The 25,899-nt window shown below is 55.0% G+C and overlaps 1 protein-coding gene across 8 annotated transcripts in view; it reads left to right on the plus strand.

Annotated features, from left to right (window-relative positions):
* Positions 1 to 25,899, plus strand: part of SHANK2 (SH3 and multiple ankyrin repeat domains 2) — a 563,601-nt gene that overhangs the window by 116,619 nt on the left and 421,083 nt on the right. For all 8 annotated transcript variants that reach the window (XR_008684376.2, XM_055415278.2, XM_055415277.2 and 5 more), the window contains 3 exons: positions 7,749 to 7,900; positions 8,834 to 9,001; positions 21,627 to 21,743. Coding sequence is in view for 7 of the 8 variants with exons in the window: in XM_055415278.2 (XP_055271253.2) it covers positions 7,749 to 7,900; positions 8,834 to 9,001; positions 21,627 to 21,743 (437 nt within the window). In the remaining variant the exon portion in view is untranslated. The remainder of the gene's footprint in view (positions 1 to 7,748; positions 7,901 to 8,833; positions 9,002 to 21,626; positions 21,744 to 25,899) is intronic.

Below are 25,899 nucleotides of genomic sequence, written 5' to 3' on the forward strand. Positions count from 1 at the left end.
GTTACTGACTGTCCTTCGCGCCCCCTTGTGGCCTCCATAAATTACTTGGACTCCTTCAGTGTCCTCTTCTGTTTCCGGATCCCGCATGACAGCCTTCCTGTCGCTGTGGCCCCCTTGCTTATGGTGCTTTGCAGGGCTTTCCTTGTTTTCGATAACCTTGGCCACCTGGAGAACTCGTCAGGTGTTTTGTGCATGAGCCTCTGCTGAGGTTTGTCTGACGTTTGGGTCGTGATTAGACGCGGGCACGCAGGTTTGGGAGCAAGGCCACAGGCGGACCCCTTCTCATCACACCGTCTCGAAGGCACACTCGTCACTGGGATGTGGGCCTTGCTCCCCTGGCTGAGCTGTGCGTTCAGGCTTCCCCGCCCTGGTTCCTCCTGTGCCTCCTTTATCCGCTGTCTTCTGGAGAGTTACAGAGCCCCGCCCACACTCCAGATGAGGGGTTCTGCTCCGCCTCCTCCCGGGCAGAGTGGATTCCATCAACTGCTTGGAATTCTCCAGCAGATGAAATTTGTCTCCTCTCTCCCATTCATTTATTTTTACCAGCGTGGACGCATGGATATTTAATTCATAATTTGAGTTTTAATAAAATAGCACTTGGGCTTCCCCGGTGGTGCGTGTGCTAAAGAACCCGCCTGCCAGTGCAGGAGACGTAAGAGATGTGGGTTCGATCCCTGGGTCGGGAGGGGCCCCTGGAGGAGGGCCTGGCACCCACCCCAGTGTTCTTGCCTGGACAACCCTATGGAATGAGGAGCCTGGCAGTCCATGGGGTTGCAAAGAGTCAGACACAACGGAAGCGGCTTAGCACACAGGCACGCACGCACAGTGCTACTTTGTGTATTTTGCTGTTCGGATGGCTCCAGCCTTGGCCGCCAGGGGCTCTTGCATCTGGCTCCCTGTCAGCGTGGATCCTTCTCCTTCTCCTCCTGCCCCTCCCTCGGCCCCGCCTCGCCCTTCTTCTTCTGTCTCCTTCTCACACCACTTTCCTGCTTCTGGGCACCAGAAGGTGTCCAGGCTCATCCTGTGTGTTTCCTGCTCTAGTCATGGAACCTGCTGTTCCTTTAGCAGTCCTGGGAGGGTGGTCTTGGAGACCAAGGTCTGGGCGCTGGGTGTGCTCATCGCCTCTGGGGAGTCGCTGCTTGTGTCCTTTCTCAGAGGAAGGAGCAAGGAGATGCATGTGTGCGCTTGTTCGTGAACAGATCCAGGTCAGTTTCCGTGTGTACCCATCTGACGCTAGAGTAAACTCACCATGAAGTCATACTGATGTCCCCAGGCCTCATCGGTCGCCATAAGGATCATTCCAGTCCCCAGCCCTTGCTTTTCTGTAACAGCCCACACAGACAGTGAGAAACCTGGCTCTGTTCTCAGCCGTCTGTGTCTGTAACTGCTCTTTTCCAGAGTAGAGAGAGATACGGTGGTTCCCAGGTTGTTGACCTGCCCCCCACAGTGGAACACGGCTCCATCCACGAGAGAGCAGTGCTTGTGTGACGCTCTTTCTGCCTTTGCTCACTCCCGCAGTCACCTGAGGTCAGCAGTTAATTCCCCACCTCCTCCGGTGAGGTTGTTTTTTACGTTTTTAATACAGTTAGACTCTTGTCACATTCTGCATTCCATCCTGGGATCCCACATCTCCTAAATGAACTTTTAAGCTTTATTTTAAAAATTTGCATACCTTGAGCATCCCTCTTTGCAGAGTTTATGGTTTTGACAGATGTTTGATTCTCGTATTCACCATTACAGAATCATACAGAAAAAAGAAAGAATCATACAGAATGGTTTTGCAACTTAAAAAAAAAAAATCCCCTGTGCTTTTTGCCTCTTCAGTCCTGCCTCTCTTTAGAACCCTGGCAACCACTGATCTGTTGAGCATCCTCATAGTTTTGAGTTTTCCAGAATGTCTCGTAATTGGAATCAGGCAACACATAGCTTTTTCAGACTGGCTCCTTTTGCTTAGCAACGCGCATTTAAGATTGAGCTGTATCTTATTAGGACTTGATACACTTTTCTTTTTAGTCACTAAATAATAATTTGCTGTACAGATTTTCCAGGTTTGTTTATCCTGTCCACCTACCAAAGGACGTTTTGGTTGCTTCCAGTGTTTGGCGGTTAGCAGGTGTTCAGAGCAGAGGGTCTCAGACTCAGCTGCAGGTTAAAAGCCACTTGGGGAGGTTGTACCACCCACTTGGGGAGGTGGTACCCCCCTGATTCTTGGGTCATGCACCACAGTGGTTACATTAGTGTCTGAGGTGGGAACCCTTGACGTCGCTGTGTAGCTGAGTCTGGGAAGCCATGTCCTTCAGCAGAGCGAGCCCTTGAGCTCCTAGAGCTGCGGTTTCTCAGCCCTTCAGTCCCATCGCACCATTTCTGGGAGCGGAGCCAGTCCCCTTTGCATTAACGAGCCCTCTGAGTGACGCGCATCCCAGCCAGAGTCTGAGAACTGTTGCTCTAGGGGGTGAGCAAGGGCTTTCTGAATCCCACGTTTCCTCTCGCTGGTCCTGGGGAGTTTTGAGGAGTCACTGAGGTCCCTGGATTCGTCATAGAAATGCGGACATGTCCCCCTGTGATGTTGTGACATTTGGGGCCGTGTCAGTTTTGCTGGCATGGAGGAGAGATACGGGCAGAAGGGCAAGGCCAGGAGTGTTGCCCCCAACTCTCTGCTTTTTGGATTGTATGAGTTTCTCAGGTCTCCCCTTCCAAGGAGACACCTGCATTGTGGGGACTTTTAGGACATTCTAGGCTGCTTCTCCCCTGGGTTTGGCAGCCATGGTCTCAGATGGGAAGGTGTCCTGGGTCATTGTCCGCAGTTCTGCATTTGGGTGGCAAAATTTCAGTGTGACTTAGAAGGGATGTGTTGTGTTTTAGAGATGCGTGTTTTAACCAAATGGATTGTTTTAGGAAAGTGAGGTTGTATGAACGTGAGCAAAGGCAGAAGCCCCGAGTCCACTGGAGTACTGTGCCTCTTGCGAGTGTAGTGGGGACTCAATTTCCAGGTTAAACTGGTACCGTGATTCTTACCTGTCCCATCACCGTGGATCCTTTGCTCACTCAGGTGAAGCATGTTCAGAGCCATGGCTTCCTGTGACCCTTCGTGTGGGCGGGGCTTTGCAGAACAGACAGGGAGCCCATGGCCTGTAGGGCTCAAGCTTTCTGTCAGAGTCATAGCTGAGCCCAGGCTGGAACTCAGTGGTTCCATCCCAAGGTCAGGCTTTGCGGGCCTGTGTTGTTCTGCACGAGGCAAACAGGCCATGGAATGAGGTGGGCGTGATCTCTCAATTAGGAGTAACTCAGTAATGGGTTTTGTATTCAGTGATGGGTTAATTATTTACAAAGGTAAATCGAGTGCGTGGTTTACATTCCCTCAGTCTACCTTGAGACCAAATCTTAGCCCTCTGTTGTTCTGTTCAGCTCATTCTTAGCTGTGCACGATTGTGGCGTCTCTGTGTATGCCATCGGCCGTCACTTTTCTTTACCCATCCCTTCCTCCCACCTTCAGGTGTACCCACCTACTTGTCCATCCACCTCCCTGCCTGTCTGTGTAGCCGTCTGTCCTGTAAGAGTTTGAGGAGACATACCTGGTCCTCCCTGCTGGGGCAGCTGCTGTCCCCGCATGGGGCGGATCACTTAGTAGGTCTGGGAATGTTCATTTCACTTGGTCTGTGTCCTGGGACTCCACGACTGTCTCTCACTGAGAAAAGAAAGAAAGTCTCATGGGCTTTGTGCCTGTCCAGGGGGCGGGGGGATGTGGGGATAAGTATTGGCTTCACGGTTCATTTTAGAAATTACTTTTATGATTATATAATAATAAAGGCATTGCATAGGTTTTAAAAAACACTGAAAAAGGTGCTGTTGTTCGTCGCTCAGTCGTGTCCAACTCTTTTCCGGGCTTCCCTGTCCTTCAGCATACCAGGTTTGCAGCACGCCGGGCTTCCCTGTCCTTCACCATCTCCTGGGGTTTGGTCAAGTCATGTCCACTGAGTCAGTGATGCCATCCAACCATCTCATCCTCTGTCGCCCCCTTCTTCTCCTGCCTTCAATCTTTCTCAGCTGCTTTCAGTCTTTCTCAGCATCAGGGTCTTTTCAAATGAGTCAAGTCTTTGCATCAGGTGGCCAAAGTATTGGAGCTTCAGCTTCAATTGATTGAATATTCAGGGTTGATTTCCTTTAGGATTGACTGGTTTGATCTCCTTGCAGTCCAAGGGACTTGCAAGAGTCTTCTTCAATACCACAATTTGAAAGCATTGGTTCTTTGGTGCTCAGCCTTCGTTATGGTCCAAGTCTCACATCCTTACGTGACTACTGGAAAAACCATGGCTTTGACTAGATGGATTTTTGTTGGGAAAGTGATGTCTCTGCTTTTAATACCCTGTCTGTGTTTGTCAAACAATAATAAAGAGAAGAAAACCCATTTCTAGCCAAATCCCCTGGAGAAACTCTGACTGTGGGCCAAGTACTGCTCTAGCATCAGATGTGGCATCTGATCCTCCCAGAGCCCCATGAGGTGCCGGTCCCACTTTGACTCCCATCATATCGGTGTAGAAGGGCTTCCCAGGTGGCTCACTGGTAAAGAATCTGCCTGCCAGCCAGGAGACGGAGGTTCGATCCCTGGGTTAGGAAGATCCCCTGGAGGAGGAAATGGCAACCCACTCCAGTATTCTTGCCTGGGAAATCCCATTGACAGAGGAGCCTGGCAAGCTACAGTCCATGGGATGGCCAAGAGTGAGACATGACTTAGCAACTAAACAGCAGTAACATAGGTGTGGACACTGAGGCCCAGAAGGTTTGGGACACATGCTGGAGGCTGCCCAGGCTTTTGGGGAGCAGAGCTGGGTGGTGCTGCCCCTGTGGGAGGTTCTCACCAGGCTCCCATCCTTCTGAGGTCTTGGCTGTGCCCCCTGAACCGGGGCTGGTGCACACTGCCAGCTACGGGGGTTGGCAGCTGTCCCGTGCCTGCACAGTGTCCTGCTGCCTGCCTTCTACCCGCCGGGCCTCACCCCGCAGCCAGACAGACCGGAAGCCCTGTAGTTGGTGTCCTCCTTCTGGGCTTGTAGGCGCCACCCATGCTCATGGGCGAGAACCTGCCTTTCAAAGCATGCCCCGGTCATTCCTGGAGCCAGAATTCCATCAGGCAGTTTGTAGGTTTAGAGGGGATGCTGTCTTCAAAAAGTCACCTCCAAAGATGAGAGAGACTTGTCTCATGTGAGGTTATATTCACGGAGGTTCCAGTGCATTTTTTAAAACTTAGAAAATTTCAAAATGCCAAAGCAGAAATATTTTCAAAGAACCAGGCTGTCAGGCGATTGCCATTCCCAAGCGTGCTGGAGGCGGGAGCACAATCCCCGGTTATAGACAGTGCAGTCCTGTAGGGCCGCATGGGTGAGCTGGTTGACGAGCATCTACTTGGTGCCCCCATCCGCCCACGTGGGGTTTCACTGGACATCCCCTTCTGGAATGGGAGTCTAAGCTGGGGGCTCTCCTGACCTCACCAGGGTGGGTCCTGGCTGGGTCTGAACGTGCCAAGTCTGAGGTATCGGTCGACAAGGGGTCCTGAAATTCTTAGGACATGGCTCTGTGTCCCTCAGTGTCCCTGAATGGCATCCAAGGGCTGAGGTCACGTCTCGTGCAGGAGACACGCAGCCCCCGACGGGATGTCTGCTCCCCTCCACCTGCCTGCGTGCCCAGTGCTGGCCCCCAGGGGGCGGCTGGGCCAGAGGGCTCTGTAATTTGGAATGTCACCATTTACCAGCACCTCCCTCTTAGACAGTGTTCTCAATGTAAAGTGACATTGAGGTTGTCAGCTGTGAAAACAGTGCCGCAGAAGCAAAAAATTTCTCCTTTGCACCGCCTGGCTTTGGCATTGGGCAAGAGCAGACCGTCAAATAAGAAAGGAAAAGCCGAATCGTTTGGAAGGTTGACCTTGCCCTGGGCTCTGCTGGCTCGGATGTGCACTCACATCACACACGAGGAGCCTTGACTTTGGAGGGTGGTCGCTGGCGGCTCCTGACGACCCCATCCTCACGCCCTTCCCAGGTCACCCCTCACCCACACCCTCCTACAGGATCCCTTCTGTGCCGGGTGTGGCTGGGGTGAGGCAGTCTCCGGCGGGTGGGGGTCTGTCTCTGAGTCTGCTTCTCTCCGCCCGTTGGCCCTGTGTCCACACCCATGGATCCCAGCCGGTGACCCAAGCTGCCCATGATCCCAGCCGGTCTGGATTCCCAAACGCCCTCTCGAGTCCTGATTTCCTTGCCTTGCTGATGTTTTTGTGTAGGGAGTGTGCCCGCTGTCGCCACAGTCCTTCAGTTGTCCCTGCAAACTCCTTTGTTTAAGTATCTCTCCATGAGAGGGTGCCTCTGGTAGATCTTCAGCAGGGGTACATCTGTGGCATTTGTGAGTGTCATACCATTTCTCTTGGAAGAGAACACATAAGTTGTGTGTTCACACACTCTGGGGTGTGTCTGCCTGCTGCAGACAAGTTACAAGGAGCAGGTTAAACCCATGGGTGTCACCACGAAAAATCAAGGCACAGAGGGATTCGCAGTGCGTTTTAAAAGCCCCCCAAACAAAGCCCATTTGCGGATAGATCGATGTTGGAATTACAGAGAGAAGGGAGTCATCAATCTGAATCTGTGATGAAGTTGCCTTTTCTCAGGGTGCAGGGTGCTGTGACGTTGACAGGTGGTCCGAAGGGAATTCTGCCTCCGGGTGATAACCCACTTCTCTTACTCTCCAAACTTGCTCGAGGCTAGAACGACTCATTGTTAACTATCAGTGTTTCAGGGGGACCTGCGTGTTGTCATATTACTTTTTCCCCTTTACTGTAAGTTAAGAGCCTCTCAAATTAGCCACACCAGAGTCATGCAGTCTGCTCGACAGGGCTGATGGCAGGAACTCGAGGGACACTGAGCAGAGCCGACTGGTGACAAAGGCTGGTCCTCAGCTGCAGCCCCCTGCAGACTGGCCCACCTGCCCAGCGTGGGGCTCCTTCCTGACCCTTGTCCCATGCAGGGGGACTTCAGCCTCTGTCCCCGGGATTTGTAGATTGGTCCTTGTTTGCGTTGGTCCCCTCCCATCGTGATGACGGTCGGGGTCTCTGTGCTGGCTCAGTGGAGACCCCTGGGGGCACGAGCCTGTGTCTTAACCCACGTCTGTTTCCCTTTAGCTCAACCCCTGGCGTCTCCCAAAGTGCCTGTAGACGTCGTGAAATTGACATGAGAAAGGCGGGCGTCTGCCTTTCCAGTCTTTTAATTTTGTTTTTATTTACTTTTTACTTTTTGGCTGCACCCTGCCTCATGTGGGATCTTAGTTCCCCTACCAATGATTGAACCTGTGACCCCAGCAGTGGAAGCGTGGAGTCTTAACCACTGGACTGCCAGGGAAGTCCCTTCCTTTGCATGTTTACCTGCAGCCCTGACTGATGGCTCCTCCTATAGGACAGCGGTGGCTAGGGCTGTGGGATTCTCTGAGGGCAGAGGCAGCAGAGGCCGCTTCTGAGGCTCAGGGCCCACGAGGCGATGAGGTTGAGTGTTGCCTTTGCCCCTGTTGTAGTTTGCACGTGACCCGAGAGTCACCGCCATCATCTCTAGGGTTGCCAGAGCCAGGCTGGAACTGCACAGACGGCTGGGGTCGGCAGGTGGGTGGGGGCCGTGTTACTTTGGGGGAGTCAGTTTGTCAAGCTCTTTGGGATGTTTGAACTTGGCCGTGGGGATGATCTGACTTGGCTGGTTCTAACACATGTGTGTTTGGGCCCCCAGAGACTCCCCTGACCTTGGCCGCTCAGTTGGATGACCCCGCAGAGATGATCAAGGCCCTCCGGAACGGTGGGGCCCACCTGGACTTCCGCGCCAAGGATGGGATGACAGCCCTGCACAAAGCCGCCCGCACCAGGAACCTGCTGGCCCTGAAGGTAACACAGGGCCCATCTCACATGGGGATGCCCCCTCGCCTGACCCCCTATCCTCCTTCTTGCTCCACAACAGCCACCCCAGGGTGACCCCAAAGTCATGTTTCCATTGGAGCTTGGAAGTGCAAGCTGATCAGAAAAAGTCATCTTACCCTTCTGTTTCAGCCGAAGGGCTCATATTTTCAGCTCAAACCTACCTCCCTCCCTAGAAAGGGGGCTGCAAACCCATCCCGAGGCTGCTGAGCCAGCCTCGCTGCTGCTGCCAGTTTCCCAGACACTGGGAACCGATGCTGGGGGGCAGGGGGTGGACCTCAGCCCCATTTCACTCCCCACACTTATTTAAGCATGCTCTACCAGCCCAGGCTCTGTGCTGTGCCGTGGAGTGCGGGACAGCAGGGCTCAGGCCCCGGGCCCTCTCTCTGTCAGGGCGTGGAGGGGAGGGTACCCACTCCTGGGGGCGGAGGGCCCCCAGGTGGTGCTCTTCTATAAAGCAGATTTCTTAACTTCATAGCGGCTGCCCCTGTTCAGCTGGCTTCCTTGGAAATCGTGTTTATGACGACGCTGGCTCGTTTCGCCCCCTGCAGGACGCGCGCAGAGATGGTTTACACTGTACTTTTAGGTTCAACAGGACAACCCTTTCCTGCAAATGTCATCTGCCCCCTTACTCTCCACTGGTCCGCGGGGGTCTGCCAGGCAGCAGGTAGTACCTGTGCAGAGCGCCTCCATCCCCTGGGTGTGTAAGCGTGTGCCTGCCTGGCACCAGGTGCTATTTCAGTTCCAGGAGGCCAGGAAAAGTACAGGAACCCGGGGCTAATGGTCACCTTGGCCTGGGAGTGGGGAGCTTGACCCTCCTCTTCCTTCTTGATTGAGTCACTCCTGCAGGAGGGGCCGTAAGACCAGTGACCTAACGTTTGGTGTTTTTTTTTTTTTTTTCAGACCCTCCTGGAGCTTGGTGCGTCCCCGGATTACAAGGACAGCTACGGCCTGACCCCGCTGTATCACACGGCGGTGGTCGGGGGCGACCCCTGCTGCTGTGAGCTGCTGCTCCATGAGCACGCGGCTGTGAGCTGCAAGGACGAGAATGGCTGGCACGAAATCCACCAGGTGTGCGGGGCTGCCCTCACCTGCCAGCCGGGTGGATGGGACTGGGGTGCTGGGCGAGCGCCCCTTCATAGGAGCCATGGGTGCTCCGGCTGCCCCCCAGCCCGGGCTCCCTACAGAGCCTGGGACCCCAGGGGCTTTCTGATCCGGTTAAGGGCCCGATGTCCTTGCACGAGGCACACGTTTCCAAGATCCCCTTGCAGCAGCGGGGTTGGGGGAGTGTTGGCTGCGGTCGTGGCAGAAACCGAATCTACCTTGTGGCTCCGATGAAGCGTCGTTAGTGGATAGAGAGCATGGAGAGGAGACTGTGTTCAGGGAGGCAGGCGGAGCCTGCAGAGGAGGGCGCCGAGAGCTGGGCAGAGTCACGGAGGGTGTGCAGAAGAGGTACCTGCTGCTCCGTCCTCCCACCCTCCCATTGGCTGAGTCCCTCCAGAGGCAGCCAATCAGAGAGCCTGGTGGCGCAGGGCTGGAAGTGAGGGCCTCCCTGTGGATGGAGTGGGTACAGCGGATTTGGGAGGAAGGGTCAGGGATATCTTACTAAGAGGTCACAGAGTGGGCTCTGACGGTCCCATGCTCGGCCTTTACTTTGCAGTGACTTTCACTGCTTCTCAGGCTACCTGTCTTTCCCTTCGACTCCCTCGCTTTACACACCTGCCATCTCAGCAGGTTGACGCACCCACGCACTGCAGGCGGAGGGGTGCGGAGGTGCAGAGGTGGGCCTGCCCCGGCCTGCCGCGCCTAGTGTTCAGTTCTGGTGTGTCCGCGCAGTCTGGAGGAGCTCCCGGTTCCCTGCCGCGCCTAGTGTTCAGTTCTGGTGTGTCCGCGCAGTCTGGAGGAGCTCCCGGTTCCCTTCTGTAGTGTGAGCTGGGGGTGGCAGGCCTCTGAGACCCTGCTTACCAGGCCTCCATTTGCTCATCTGTGAAGTGGGCTTAGCAGGGCCTCCCACACCCTCAGGCAGTAGAAAGGATGGAATGCTGGCAAGAGCGGTGTTTTCCAGAAAGGTCCCGCCTTCCTTCTTTGCCTTCTTGGCTGAGGCAGTCGCTTCTGCTGGGAAAGTCATGACCTGGGCTCCCAGCTTTCCTAGCAAGGCTGTGCACAACCTCGAAGTCCGCGTTGCTGTGTTTGCAGAGTCCGTAGGAGCCGAGGGCCACGATTGTCCACAGTGACGCTGGGCTGTGCATGGCATTGTTCTGGGCTGGGGCGGGAGGGGGCCTGAGCTACTCAGTGGACATGAGGGTTGAGGGGGTAGCATGGACCTCGCCAGTGACTGGCTCCAGGGCTTCGCCTGGAAGGTTCGGGGAGGAGTCACCCCTCCCCTGGCAGTGTTGTCACTGGGCACCTGGCCTTTGGGCTGGAGGGCGTAGTCCTGGCACCAGAGCTCCCAGTGGGCGCGGCCGGCCTGGGCAGGTGGGATGGGCTGCCCTCAGGCACCCGTGTGCTGGAGGCTTCCCAGGCCTGGAAGAAGAGAAGTAAGAATGTGAGCCTCCCGCTGAGGGCCTCAGGGATGCCCGGGGTCACATCCCCAGAAACTGGGAACGGGTGGCAGGGAGGGAGGGAAGGCCGCGTCCGAGATACCCCCTCGGCAGACACCACCTTCTGAGCTGCTGCCTTCCTTTGGGTTTGGGTTTGTCCCATGAAAACACCGTGTTCTCAGGAGCCATGGGTCCTGTCATGTGACCCCCTTGCCCTTCAAGGAGGCACGTGTGTCTCTTGCCGGCCGGAGGGTCAGTTTCGGGGGAGCGAGGCTGCGAGGGGCCTGGGAGGCTGGGGGGTGGCCGGTGGAGCTGAGGGGCAGGCGGTCTTCACTGGGGGCCTTGCTGCTGGCGGGAGGTCTGGCCCCCTAGGAGAGGATCGTGCTCTGGGGTTCTGCCTCCTTTAACTCAATGAAGCAGACAGATGCTGGAGACCCCGATGCGCCCGGGACCTAGATCCTGACTGTCACGGAATCAGAGTTCTCCATAACCACTCCCAGGCCGTGGCGTTCGGGTGCCAGGCAGCCACCGTGAGCCCCTGAGCCCAGGGCCCTGGCTTTGCAGCCACACCGCAGACCCCCCTGCCCCCCCGCCGGCATAGGTGTCACCTCCTGTGTCGTGCCTGCCAGGCCTGCTCAGTGTCCTGGACGCTGAGCCCAGCGGTGAATAGTAACGTCCCATCCTGTGGGTCTTCCGTCCATGTGGCGGGGCCAGTGAGACAGATAGATGTGAACAAAGATCACAGACTCACACGCGCCCACTCGCACGCACACATCTGCCCGGCCGTGCTTCATGTCTGCCCAGGAGGGTTTGGGCCGTGCCCGGGCTGGGGCAGGCCAGCGGTCCCCCAGGCTCGGGCAGTGCTCCGTCTGTTCATCTCGGCTCATCACTGCGCTTGGCCCTCAGCTCCGTGTGTGTGTGCTCAGTCGTGTCCGGCTCTTTGTGACCCCCGTGGACTGTAGCCCGCCAGGTTCCTCTGTCTGTCGCATTTTCCAGGCAGGAACACTGAGCGGGGCGTGCCATGTCCTTCTCTAGGGGATCTTCCCGACCCAGGGATCGAGCCTGCATCTTCTGCATCGGCAGGCGGATTCTCTTCCACTGCCCCACCGGGGAGGCCCCCTCAGCTGCCCGCTGACCATTAAAAGACCAAGCCTGTCATCATCACTCGTGGACTTTGCTGAGGATGTGAAAGGGGACAGTTTCAGGCTCTGCCAGCAACTCCCAAGGGGGTCCCAGCCCTGTTGCCGAGGGCAGCCCTGGGGGCCGTTCCACCCCCGGGTGACCTGTGAGCAAGGAGGAGGTGCAGGGCCGGGTGATGGGGCCCCATCACCGCGGACAGAGCGCCCTTTCCTCCTCGTGACCCTCGGAGCCTCGGGAGAGCTGCTGGCCCAGGGCACCGGGCTGAGCTGCGAGTCCAAGGAGACAGGGTCAAGCGGAGTGGCCCCCAGGCCTGGCGCCCCCCCCCAGGCCCGTCCCCTGACCTGGCCCCCAGCCCGGCCCCCTGGCCCGTCCAAAGGAGGAACCGGGCAAGGTCAGCCCCACGCCTGACACTCCTTTCAGGGACGCATCCGAGAGCAGTCTGCCCATCACAGAGGAGCGTCCACAGAACAAGTTTCCTTTGTTGCCTGAGCCCCCCAGGACATGACAGGGGCCAAATGCACATACGACCTGGGAACCAGACCGTCCTACCTGAGAACGCTTGCATGCTTTTTCTGCCAGGATTTACCCACCCTTTAGACATCATTATTTCGGTGGTTTTGCAGAGTTTCCTTTTTGAACTCCAAAAATGTGCATTCAGAATATAAAGTCCTTAAATGAGGGACGCAGGGGGAGCGCATTTGCCCCGAGCGGTCACAACACTGGGGCAGAGTCCGTGTCCCTGGGGTGGCAGAGCCAGTACCCTGGGTGGTGGGATAGACCTTAGGCCTTCCCTGGCACATGTGCAGTTTTATCGGCGTGTTTTGGAAGACTCCCTAGGGACCCTGTATGTCCATGTGCTGGGCATCTGCTCCTCAAGCTGCGTTTCCCACCCCCCCATTAAAGTGTAGCTTTTTCTCCTGTTCAGGTCTGCTGAGGCCAGCCCATCGCAACGTGGCTGCCCATGAAAGATGGTTGTTACTCACAGACCTTAGAGGAGGGACACAGCCCGCCAGGCACCACCACGCAGGGAGGGCAGGGGGGCCTGTGGGCAGAGCCTTTACTGTGGTTTTCAAGGGAAGGATCGGGTGAGGTCAGACAAGCAGGCTGAGGGACCCCAGTGGCCCTGAGGCGCAGGGTCTGCCCTGGCTGTCTGGGACCCTCCCTGGGTGGTTAGGGCAGGGTTTGGGGCCCTGAGTGTGGGAGCCCCATGGAGGAGGGCCGGTGAGGACTCTGCACGGCGGCTTTGTATTTGTGCTCCTGGCTGCATCCTGTCCGTTTCCGGGAATCAGCTCTCCCTGGCAGGGCAGCCCCTCCAGTGCCCGTAAGACCCCCGATGCCAGAGCATCAGACACACGGAACCCCAGACAGCAGAGCGCACTCAGCTCCTATCGGCTACCCCTTGCTCAGCAGGCTGGCTCCGCCTCCCACCTTCCTCTCCCCTCCCGCCTCATCCGGGCAGGTGATCCACCCCATCCCTAGCCTGGACAGCCTCACCCTGAGCCCAACGCCTTCGTCAGACGCAGGGGACGGTTATGGCAAGCTCGCGTGTCTCCTGGGAGGGCTGTCCCCACTGGAGGCAGGGTGATCGTGTCTGTTGGTGTGGCGGTTCACTTCTGTGGTGCTGCCTCCCACACTTGTGGCCCCTGAGAGCCCCTGCGTGGATTCTGAGCATCTGGCACCAGAGGCCACCCAGCCTCGGGGGTTTGCAGCCCTGCCCCCAGCAGTGCATTTGGAAGGCGGAGGCATTAACCCCAGCCGTCCCATCCTGCTCCCCTGTCATCCGTCAGGGTCCCTACACCGTCCTCCGGTGGTGGCTTTCTATTCCATGCGAGTCCTGTGGAGGCGCCTGCTTTATTGGAGCTGCTGGCCATCCGCGGAGCCGTGGCCTTCAGCAGGGTTCGCGCAGGAGGCTTAAGCAAGGAGTTCAGCACAGTGTGGCCCTCCGTCCCCGATTATCATCCTCAGTCAGGGCCCCATTCACCCAGCAAACGCTGTCCTCCCCATCTTTTCACACCCCTCCTGCAGCCCTGGCAGAAACCTGCTGGGCTCCGAGTTAGCCGGGCCCAGACAGGGTGGGTGACCTGCCCAAGGTTCGCGGCGTGCCCCGCATTGGAAGCCTGGTGCTGTGTCCGGCCTCCAGGGCTCCCAGACGAAGCCACCCCTCCAGCAACAGTGCCCTGGTGGCAGAAGGAGGTCGAGAGCAGGCGGGTTTGCATCGCCCAGACTCTTGGAGAAGCACCACGGGTTTCTGGGGTCTACAGTCCCCTGTGCGTGGCTCCCGACAGCTCCTTTCCGCCTGCTCCCAGGTATTACCGGCGGCTCGGTTGCCGTCGGCTGACGGTTTACCTGCAAAGTGAGACCTTCAGATCCAGCCCGCGGGCCTCGCGACTGGGAACACACGCCCTCTGCAGGCTGACTTTGGAAGAGCACACGTTTTTGACGTGTCTGCAAACCTTTAAACTTGGGTTCACGTTAGTCTGATTTCCATTACTGAAGAAGTACGTGCTCAACATAGAATTCTGTGAAAATGTGAAGAATCATAAAGAAGTAAAAACCACCCAAAGGCATTCCCACAGCTCGGCTATTGGGTCGGATTAGGGGGCTTCAGTGCAGTTTTGTGTTAGTCGTTCAGTCGTGTCCGACTCTTTGCGACTCCATGTACTGTAGCCCACCAGGCTCCTCTGTCCATGGAATTCTCCAGGCAAGAATACTGGAGTGGGTGGCCATTCCCTCTCCAAGGGATCTTCCCTACCCAGGGATCAAACCTGGGTCTCCTGCATTGCAGGTGGATTCCTTACCATCTGAGCCACCAGGGAAGCCCACATTTCAGCGCAGTTTTAGTTGCTAAGTATTAGTACTTTCACGTCCACTAGTGCAGCGCCAGGCATCTTTCTCTGGCCTGAGTGATGGTGGGTTGGCCATCTCAGGACTCCAGGATGTGTTACTGGTGAGGCTGAGGGCCCAGTGAGAGGACAGCTGCTTCATGTTAACACGCACCTTCATGAGCAGCTTTGCCCACAGGACTGGCCCACGTGGGGCATCTCACTCTCTTCCTCCTTCCCTGATTCTGTCTGATTCTATTTGGGAGATGTGAAATTTCTTCCTTGAGCTGTCAGTACAGTTTATTCTGGGCTGGGATTGCAGACCCCCCTCAGCATGGCCTGGGCCACCTGAGCAAGTGGTTTACCCTCTCTGAAATTCTTTGCTAAATCTCTGAAGTTGGCTCAGTAACAGTTCATAGGTAAAATGACACGCTTCCCATAGTGCCTGGCATCTAGTAAGTGCTGGTAAGTGCTGGCCACGCCCCTGTCCTCATCATCATCACCTGTCCACGCCCCACCATCCCCATCATCATCTGGCCACACCCCCATCACTCATCCTCACCGTATCCTCTGGCCCTGTCTGGATTTGTCTCTAAGGAATGATACTTGACAGAGAGCACCTAACCCGTTTGCTCACAGGCCTTGACACAGATCTCATCTGATTTCCTGCAACAATTTTCTTAAGGATGTTTACCTTTTGGTCTTAATTTGTTATTGGTTGCTGTTTATTATTTATCATTTTCAAATGAGAAGCCTTAGTGTTAAGGAAGTTACAGTTCTGGGCCACCACTCCCTCCTGTCCCACTTCTTCACTGGGCTGACGCCTGCTCACCCTCAGACCTGGGCTCCGAGTCCTTGGTGCTTCCCCTGACCCCACAGTAATGGTGCAGGCCCCCCGGACGTTCCCCGATGGCACTCACAGCAGGGTGTGGTTCTGGGCTGTCTGTGTGGGCACTGCATTCTGACTGTTCTGCTGTCATATCTCCAGCTTGTCTTACAAAGCACATGCTGCAGGAGAAATGCCTAAGTGTGGTGTGGACTGAGGTAATTTTTCCTGTGGCACAGACCCAAGCAGAAGCGTTTGCAATGCAATCAACTCTGCACTGCTCTAGTTGCACTGCACAACCCCAAGCACTGTTCCACTTGCTGTAAATTTAGGCTTGTAGATGTATCACAGCAGGTGTCCAGCAGGTGGCAGTGCAGTGCCTGGAGGAAGGAGCAGTCTTTTCCCTCATTTACAGGTATCCTGTTGGCTGGTCGGGGGAGGGGGACGCTCAGCATAGGTGAGGGAATGCCAGATCTCAGATTCTGTGGGGAGTCGCCTCCAAATGCACCTGCCCCAGAGATTAGCAGGACGTGGTAGTGGGATGGAGCCCCAGACACTTGCATTTTCCAAAAAGCGTCTCAGAAGAAAATGGTTAAGCTACATGAGTGTAGGGGGTGCTGTTTTTCATTCTAGTTACTTTCTGACCTCTGTCAGTCCTTTTAATCTGTCTCCCAAGGGCCAGAAAGCACAACACCCTTTTCAAATAAAGGACAAAGGGTTAGCACGACTTATCTTGGGGGAAGACACATTTTTAATAAGCTTTGAGGTCTTTTTGTCAAACAAGTACTAATTTCTCTTTTTTAAAAAGCTGAGTGAATATTTTAGTTTCACACTTAAAGAGGGCTTGCAGGAGCAAATACAGACAAACCTATGTACTCAGAGACCACATCTGAGTTTTTCCCTTGTCCCAGTAGTGACCGGATAGTAAAAGGACACGGGGCTTCCCAGATGGTGCTGGAGATAAAGAACATGCTTGCCGATGCAGGAGACATAAGAGATGTGGGTTGGTCCCTGAGTCGGGAAGATCCCCTGGAGGAGGGCATGGCAACCCACTCCAGTATTCTTGCCTGGAGAATCCCATGGACAGAGGAGCCTGGAGGGCTACAGTCCACAGGGTCATGAAGAGTCAGACATGACGGAAGTGACTTGGCATGCACGGTAAAAGATCCAGTCTGGGACCCTGCAGGAACCCTTCTATCTGGCAGAGTTCATCCGTCTTCCCTTGGTTCTCTCAGGGGCCTCTTCCGAAGGTTACAGGGTGGTCGTGTGGAGACTGTCGCCTGGTGTGGACTTGCTCAGTGTTTCCTGGCGATGAGCTGCATGAGGGGCGTTTTTGCAGGAACATCATGGAGGGGACGTGTGTTTCTGGCGGTCCAGTCGGGAGGCAGTGGTGGCCATTTGCCGTCGCTGGTGACGTTCACTCTGACCCCCGGTTCTGGAATCTGCGCGGTTCTCCACCGCAGTTTTCTCTCCCCTTTGCAGTCAGGGAGTCTTTGAGGAAGCCTGTTTCCCCATATCCCTCTCGCCTGCTAGTTCCAGCGTGCATGGTATTTCTTGCCTGAATTAAGTAATCAGCTGCTAGATGGAGATTTTCCTACTCCCATCCTTGCTTCTCACACTAACTATCCAGCTTTCTGTTCTCAGAGGGAGCTTTCTCTTCCTGTTTATTTGTTCACTTATTTGTAGTAATGTGGTTTCGTGGATTTCTGTTTTTTCGAGAGGTCTGTTAATGTTATCCCCCGTCAGGTCCAGGGAGCCCCTTCAGGACGGCCCGTGTGTCCTGTGGACACATCCTCATCCTTTTTCCTTCTGGCTCAGCAAGGTATTCCAAGCTCACCTTGTTTTCTCGTGCCTCACCCCTCGAATCAGCCGTCTCTGTCAGGAGTCCCGATTCCTTTGAGTCCTGAGTGGTACTTAGAACCCACGGTCTGGGTATTAAGTGCTCTCTCTGCTCCTGGGCTGTTACTGACTCCAGGCCCTCTCAGAGGGGGTTCTTGTTTAGTCTCCCAGTCGTGTCTGACTCTTTGCGACCCCATGGACTGTAGCCCACCGGGCTCCTCTGTCCATGGGATTCCCCAGACAAGAACATGGCAGTGGGTCGTCGTTTCCTTCTCCAGAGGGTCTTCCCAACCCAGGGACTGAACCTGCACCTCCTGCGTCGGCAGGCGGGTTCTTTACAGCTGAGCCGCCAGGGAAGCTTCTGCCCTTCTGTCCCGCCTCTAAGTGGCGGGTGCCCAAGGCTCTGCCCCTTGTTCTCTCCCCTGTAAATGCCCTCCCTAAGCGACTGCATTCAGACCGCGGCTTTAAATATCATCTCTTGGACTGAACCAGCGGAACCACCATCATGCAGCCATTTTTGACTAAAAGTGACAATTTCACACGATTTCAGTCCACATCTGCCAACAGATTCCATAACTTGATTCAACTCTGACTCTCCTTGAAACTCCAAACTGGCACATGCGAATACCTAGGTGGCATCGCCACAGAGGAGTCTCATAACCGTGGGATGGCCTGTTTTTGTCAGAACAGAAAGTTTGATTTATCGTTTCTCCAGATCTTCCGTTCTCATTTTCCATGTGTAGGTTACCACCACCCTCGTCCAGTCTTCTGCCGAAGCCAGAAACTCAGGTGCGTGTGTGCTCGGTCATTTAGGGGCGCGTGTCCACTTACGTCCAGGTGTACCTACACAGTTACTCTTTTGGTTTTCTATTGAAAACCGAGAGCTCATGCTGAAGTACCTCCTGTGCCGGTCCAGCGCCACAGAGTTTCCTCTCGTTTCTCCTGCACTGCATCACTGACTCCCTTCTTTGACACTGGGAAACCCGCTCCCGTTTTCCTTCGTTTATCTACCTGTTTCTCGGCCCACCCCCCACACTGACTGCAGCCGGTCTGCTCACCCCTCTGGCCACCGCCTCGCCCAGATTCCCTCCTCCCTTTCCCGCGCGCCAGGCCGCTTCTTCAGCAAACATGGCTTCTGTTGCGTAACAGTTCAGTTGCTGAGTCGTGTCCGACTCTTTGCGACCCTGTGGACCGCAGCACGCCAGGCCTCCCTGTCCATCACCAACCCCCGGAGTTCACTCAAACCCGTGTCCATTGAGTCGGTGATGCCATCCAGCCATCTCATCCTCTGTCGTCCCCTTCTCCTCCTGCCCTCAGTCTTTCCCAGCATCAGGGTCTTTTCCAGTGAGTCAGTTCTTCCCATCAAGTGGCCAAAGTTACATAACAGCCAGTGGCTGAGGAGAAGAGATGAGGAAAGATGATCCTTTAGAAAAGTGATTATGGGAGTTTGTTGTTGTTCCAGCATGTGTCTGAATTTTCTGGTTTTGCTTGTTTTCAGACACTGGGCTCTGAGAAAGACAGGGGTGGGAAGGAAGCCCTTAAGGGGGTTCTTTCCCAGACAGTCTGCCCAGAGTCAGCGGCGCTGTTTGATCTCTTTCTGTTGATCGTGTCGTGACCCTTGGTGAGGAGAGCGAGACACAATCCCATGATGTCACATAAAACCTACCATTTCCGATTAACTGCGGGAAGGGGGGGTGGGTGTGGAGTGATTGTTAAGTGTGCTTTTTTTATGCCAATGCAGGTCTCTGCTTCTGACTATAGAATAGTTAAGCCGAATCCAGTCTTGCTTCCTGGAAGGCCTTTGGAGAGAGTGGTTTGGCAAGGGCTTCTTTAATTTGAGGATCAAAAATCTCAAACTGATAAAAGGAGAAAATTAAAATTATGCCTAGGTTTACGTCCTGAAGAACCCAGCAGCGTTTTAGCTGAGAGGGGTTCACAGGGTGTTACCTTGGCAATGTCTGTGTGTGCCTTTTTTTCTGTGTGTGTCTGTGTCTCTGTGTGTGTGTGTGTCTGTGTGTGTGTGTCTCTGTGTGTGTGTGTGTCTCTGTTGTGTGTGTGTGTGTCTCTGTTGTGTGTGTGTCTGTGTCTCTGTTGTGTGTCTCTGTTGTGTATGTGTCTGTGTGTCTCTGTGTCTGTGTGTGTCTGTGCGTCTCTGTGTGTGTGTCTCTGTTGGGTATGTGTCTGTGTGTCTCTGTTGTGTATGTGTGTGTGTGTCTCTGTGTCTGTGTGTCTCTGTGTGTCTCTGTTGTGTGTGTGTGTGTGTGTCTCTGTGTGTGTGTGTGTGTCTGTGTGTGTCTTATTTTCTCTCTCCTGCCTTCAGCTCCCACTTCTCCCTTCCTCTGCATTGGTGGCCCCGGCAGCTCTGAGCTTCTGTGGCTTTTTTTGCCGACCCTCCTGGAGGAAAGCGAGAACTTCATTACTCCGTCGTTCTGACAAATGTTTCAGCCTCCGTCTCCGCGGCTCCCGAGAGTCACTTGGGCATCCCCAGCCCACGCCCGTGGCCAGCAGCTCGAGAGTTCTGGGTGCGCTGTGGGCGTGGGGAGGAGCGGGCCCCCAGCCTCTGGGAGCAGGGTCGGGGCCCCAGAGGAAGAGGCAGGCGCTGTTGCCATGGAAAGGGAAGGTGGGCAGGCAGGTGGAAGCAACCTTATTCTGCTGACGATCTGCTCTATAAGCGGCGGCGCCGGGGTTGAACATGGGTGTTTCTCGGGGTTTTCCTTTTAAGCTCATCCGGTTACTAGTCCCCGAGCCCTCCCGTCCTCTCTCCTGAGTTAACTGGTGGGATGTGGCGCTCTTCTCTCGCACAGCACAGAGGTGGAGGCTCCACTCAGTGGGTCTCAGTTTTCAGAAAGGCAGGGCTAACAAGCTGAGAGCGCCAGCCCGACCCCGAGCCCCCGCGGCTGCCCATCCTGGCCGGGCCAGCCACCTGCTCTGTGCCCGGCGCTCCCTGGCCTCCGTGTGCGCAGTCCTGGGGCAGGACCCCGCTCTGTGGCCTCTCGTGTCTCCCCATCTGCATTGTCGCTCCGACGCAGGGACAGTGGGTCTCAGCACCTCGGCGCTGTGCACCGCTGGGTTTGCAGGAGGCGCTGGTGGATGGGGTGGGGTTAGTCGGATAGGACCTGCTGCCCAGGGTCAGGAGACCCCCGCAGCCTCTGAACGGCCCCCGCTCCCCCCCAATCTCAATGCCAGGCCTGCCTGCTTGCTGTGGGGAGTGGGGGGCTGGCCTGTCCCTGAGCATCACTGGGGGTCTTTTCAGGCCCCGTGTTCACGCAATTCATGAGAACCCCTTGAGGAGTAGGGTTTCTGTTGGCTCATGAAGACATAGGCTCGGAGTGAAAGTTCTGGAAAACCAAGCCAGATCTGGTTGACCACAGAACCCTGTTGGCTCATAAATCCCACGTCACCCCCTAGAAGGGCTCAGAAAAGGGTGATTCATGCTGTGGGGCCACCTCCCCTGCCGCCTGCACCCCTTCAGGGTGGGTTCATGTTAAAGTCTTAGCCGGGCTGCCCCTGCCCGGAGGAGGACAGGTCAGGTGGGCGGGGTCTCTCCCCAGGACACAGCAGGTCCTTGCCCACCCACAGATGTTCTCATGCGTCATCCTGGGGTCCAGGGGGCTTGGATTAGCAAGGCCAGGCACGGAGCATCCTGATCCGCGTTTCCTGGGGCCGGTCGCTGTGTCTAGGGGGCAAAGACATGCCATGGTGTCTTTGGGGTTCCCCTCCTGTGGGTCCAAATGAAAGGAATGGGTGGCCCCTATGCAGACCCACCACTCTGTTAAACAGCTGAGCGCAATCCTCAGTCCCATCATGAGCCCCTCTCCTGCTCCCCACCCCAGGGTCTGTCCTGTGTGGCCCAGTCCATTTGCAGGAGCAGGCTGTGCACTGTGCCAGCTGCACCATCGGTTCTGGGGACCCGGGCCAGATGCAGGAGCGGGCTGTGGGCAGGAATGGGCTGTGCGCTGTGCTGGGGCTGTGGGCTGGAGTGGGCTGTGTGCTGTGCCGGCTGCTTCATGGTTCTGAGGGGCCAGGTCCAGCTGCAGGAGTGGGCTGTGGGCAGGAGCGGGCTATGAGCAGGAGTGGGCTGTGGGCAGGAGCGGGCTATGAGCAGGAGTGGGCTGTGGGCAGGAATGGGCTGTGCGCTGTGCTGGGGCTGTGTGCTGTGCCAGCTGCTTCATTGGTTCTGAGGGGCCGGGTCCAGCTGCAGGAGTGGGCTATGGGCAGGAGCGGGCTGTGGGCTGGAGGGGGCTGTGCGCTGTGCCAGCTGCACTGTCAGTTCTGGGGGGCCGGATCCAGCTGCAGGAGTGGGCTGTGGGCTGGAGCGGGCTGTGGGCAGGAGCGGGCTGTAGGCTGGAGGGGGCTGTGCGCTGTGCCAGCTGCACTGTCGGTTCTGGGGGGCCGGATCCAGCTGCAGGATGGGGCTGTGGGCTGGAGCGGGCTGTGGGCAGGAGCAGGCTGTGGGCTGTGCCGGCTCCTTGTCGGTCCTGGGGGCCGGGCGCCCGGGCGGCTCCACTCAGTGTGGGCTCTCCTTCCAGGCCTGCAGGTACGGCCACGTGCAGCATCTGGAGCACCTGCTCTTCTACGGGGCCGACATGGGTGCCCAGAACGCCTCGGGGAACACCGCCCTGCACATCTGCGCCCTCTACAACCAGGTCAGTGCGCTGTGCTCGCGCCCCACACCCTCCGTAACTGCATGCCAGGCCGGGGCTGTGCTGAGCGCTTTGCAGTTGGGTGTCCAGCTCTAGCTGCTGTAATGAAGTCCCACACACAGGGCAGCTTAAACGGCAGATATTTATTTCTCACAGTCCTGGATGCACATTCCAGATGAAGGGGCCACCCTGCTTGGGTCCAGGGCAAGGCTCTCTTCCCGCTTTGGGTTTGCCTGGCCCCTTCCAGCTGTGTCCTCCCATGTGCAGACAGAAACAGCCCTCAGCTGTCCCTTCTGCCAAGGACGCTAATCCTATCAGATCAGGGCCCCACCCTCACAACCTCTTTTAACCTAATCACCTCTTAAAGACCCATCTCCAGACAGAGTCACACTGGGGGTTAGGGCTTCAAGGTAGCTCAGATACTCAGTGCTTAGCTGGGAGAGGTCCTCACCAGCTTCTTTGAGGATGGTTATCCCTATTGTACGAGCTTTCCAGGTGGTGCTACTGGTAAAGAACCTACCTGCCAAATGCAGGAGACATAAGAAAATCAGGTTCCATCCCTGGGTTGGAAAGATCCCCTGGAGAAGGAAATGGCAACCCACTGCGGTATTCGTGCCTGGAGAGTCCCATGGACAGAGGAGCCTGGTGGGCTGCAGTCCATAGTGTCACAAAGAGCTGCGCCCGGCTGAAGCAACTTTGCACGCACGACACGCATCCCCCTCCTAGAGGGAGAGCCTGAGCCGCAGGAAGTCAGAGGAGGGTCCTGGTGAGGTCCGTGCTGGGCTCAGCCCCCCGGGCAGAATCTGCAGGCACCGCGCCACATGGACCCCAGAGCGGGTCTCCCCTGGGCCGGGAGGGGGGCGGCTGGCAGAGCCCCCAAGATGATTTTGGCACCCACTGAAGGCTCACTGGAAAAGACTCTGATGCTGGGAAAGGTTGGGGACGGGAGGAGAAGGGGACGACGGAGAATGAGATGGCTGGATGGCATCACAGACTCTGTGGACATGAGTTTGAGTGAACTCCGGGAGTTGGTGATGGACAGGGAGGCCTGACGTGCTGTGATTCATGGGGTCGCGGAGAGTTGGACACGACTGAGCGACTGAACTGAACTGAACTGAACTGAAGGCCAACGGGACCGCCGTGTAACAACAGCAAGCCTACAATCACATGTACGCACACGTCCCCAGTGGGCCTTTTCTATTTCATTCCTTCTTGCTGCTAAGTCGCTTCATCATGTCCAGCTCTCTTGTGACCCCATGGACTCCAGCCCTCCAGGCTCCTCCTGTCCATGAAATTTTCCAGGCACGAATACTGAAGTGGGCTGCCATGCCTTCCTCCAAGAGATCTTTCCTACTCAGGGATGGAACCCACATCTCTTATGTGTCCGGAACTGGCAAGGCGGGTTCTTTACCCCGAGCACCACCTTGGAAACCTAATTCCTTCTTCACTGTGGTTAAGTAAGTGAAACAGAGCGAGTGTTTGACCGTCTTCACTGTGCGGTTACGGTACGCCTCTCAGCGTTAGGGGCTCTCACATGGCTGTACAGGCGTCGCCCGCGTCTGTCTGCAGAATATTCCACCTCCCCAGACTGATGCTCTGACTCCATTAACCTGCTCACTGTCCCCGCCCCCAGCCCCCACCGTCTGCGTTCTGTCTGTGAGCCTGACGGCTCCAGGGCCGTCCTCCGAGTGGAACCGCATGGCGTCTGCCCTTCTGTTCTCTGCTTCACTCCGTGTGCTGTGCTCAGGCTCATCCAGGTTTTAGCTGTGTCACAGTTTTCTTCCTTTTTAAGGCTGAGTAAGGCAAACCATTCAGTATTACAGTAATCCAAGCCTACACCCCAACCAGTAACGCTGAAGAAGCCGAAGTTGAATGGTTCTATGAAGACCTACAAGACCTTTTAGAACTAACACCCAAAACAGATGTCCTTTTCATTATAGGGGACTGAAATGCAAAAGTAGGAAGTCAAGAAACACCTGGAGTAATGGGCAAATTTGGCCTTGGAGCATGGAATGAAGCAGGGCAAAGGCTAATAGAGTTTTGCCAAGAGAACGCACTGGTCATAGCAAACACCCTCTTTCAACAACACAAGAGAAGACTCTACACATAGACATCACCAGATGGTCAACACCGAAATCAGATTGATTATATTCTTTGCAGCCAAGGATGGAGAAGCTCTATACAGTTAGCAAAAACAAGACCAGGAGCTGACTGTGGCTCAGATCATGAACTCCTTATTGCCAAATTCAGACTTAAATTGAAGAAAGTAGGGAAAACCACTAGACCATTCAGATACGACCTAAATCAAATCCCTTATGATTATACAGTGGAAGTGAGAAATAGATTTAAGGGACTAGATCTGATAGATAGAGTGCCTGATGAACTCTGGACGGAGGTTCGTGACATTGTACAGGAGACAGGGACCAAGACCATCCCCATGGAAAAGAAATGCAAAAAAAGCAAAATGGCTGTCTGAGGAGGGCTTACAAATAGCTGTGAAAAGAAGAGAAGCGAAAAGCAAAGGAGGAAAGGAAAGATATAAGCATCTGAATGCAGAGTTCCAAAGAATAGCAAGGAGAGATAAGAAAGCCTTCCTCAGCAATCAATGCAAAGAAATAGAGGAAAACAACAGAATAGGAAAAACAAGAGATCTTTTCAAGAAAATTAGAGATATCAAGGGAACATTTCGTGCAAAGATGGGCTCGATAAAGGACAGAAATGGTATGGACCTAACAGAAGCAGAAGATATTAAGAAGAGGTGGCAAGAATACACAGAAGAACACTGTACAAAGGAGATCTTCACGACGAAGATAATCAGGATGGCGTGATCACTCACCTGGAGCCAGACATCTTGGAATGTGAAATCAAGTGGGCCTTAGAGAGCATCACTACGAACAAAGCTAGTGGAGGGGATGGAATTCCAATTGAGCTATTTCAAAACCTGAAAGATGATGCTGTGAAAGTGCTGTACTCAATATGCCAGCAAATTTGGAAAACTCAGCAGTGGCCACAGGACTGGAAAAGGTCAGTTTTCATTCCAATCCCAAAGAAAGGCAATGCCAAAGAATGCTCAAACTACTGCACAATTGCACTCATCTCCCACGCTAGTAAAGTCATGCTCAAAATTCTCCAAGCCAGGCTTCAGCAGTATGTGAACTGTGAACTTCCAGATGTTCAAGCTGGTTTTAGAAAAGGCAGAGGCACCAGAGATCAAATTGCCAACATCCGCTGGATCATGGAGAAAGCAAGAGAGTTCCAGAAAAACATCTATTTCTCCTTCATTGACTATGCCAAAGCCTTTGACTGTGTGGATCACAATAAACTGTGGAACATTCTGAAAGAGATGGGAATCCCAGACCACCTGACCTGCCTCTTGAGAAACCTGTATGCAGGTCAGGAAGCAACAGTCAGAACTGTACATGGAACAACAGACTGGTTCCAAATAGGAAAAGGTGTACGTCAAGGTTGTATATTGTCGCCTTGCTTATTTAACTTATATGCAGAGTACATCATGAGGAACGCTGGGCTGGAAGAAGCACAAGCTGGAATCAAGATTGCTGGGAGAAATATCAATAACCTCAGATATGCAGATGACACCACCCTTATGGCAGAAAGTGAAGAGGAACTGAAAAGCCTCTTGATGAAAATGAAAGAGGAGAGTGGAAAGTATGGCTTGAAGCTCAACATTCAGAAAATGAAGATCATGGCATCTGGTCCCATCACTTCATGGGAAATAGATGGGGAAACAGTGGAAACAGTGTCAGACTTTATTTTGGGGGGCTCCAAAATCACTGCAGATGCTGATTGTAGCCAGGAAATTAAAAGACGCTTACTCCTTGGAAGGAAAGTTATGATCAACCTAGATAGCATATTAAAAAGCAGAGACATTACTTTGTCAACCAAGGTCCGTCTAGTCAAGGCTATGGTTTTTCCCATGCTCATGTATGGATGTGAGAGTTGGACTGTGAAGAAAGCTGATCGCCGAAGAATTGATGCTTTTGAACTGTGGTGCTGGAGAAGACTCTTGAGAGCCCCTTGGACTGCAAAGAGATCCAACCAGTCCATTCTAAAGGAGATCAATCCTGAGTGTTCATTGGACGGACTGATGCTAAAGCTGAAACTCCAATACTTTGGCCACCTCATGCGACGAGTTGACTCA

Source organism: Moschus berezovskii, chromosome 25 (assembly GCF_049115385.1).
Source record: "Moschus berezovskii isolate FMDL1 chromosome 25, NW_MosBer_1.0, whole genome shotgun sequence".
NCBI classification, from domain to species: domain Eukaryota; kingdom Metazoa; phylum Chordata; class Mammalia; order Artiodactyla; family Moschidae; genus Moschus; species Moschus berezovskii.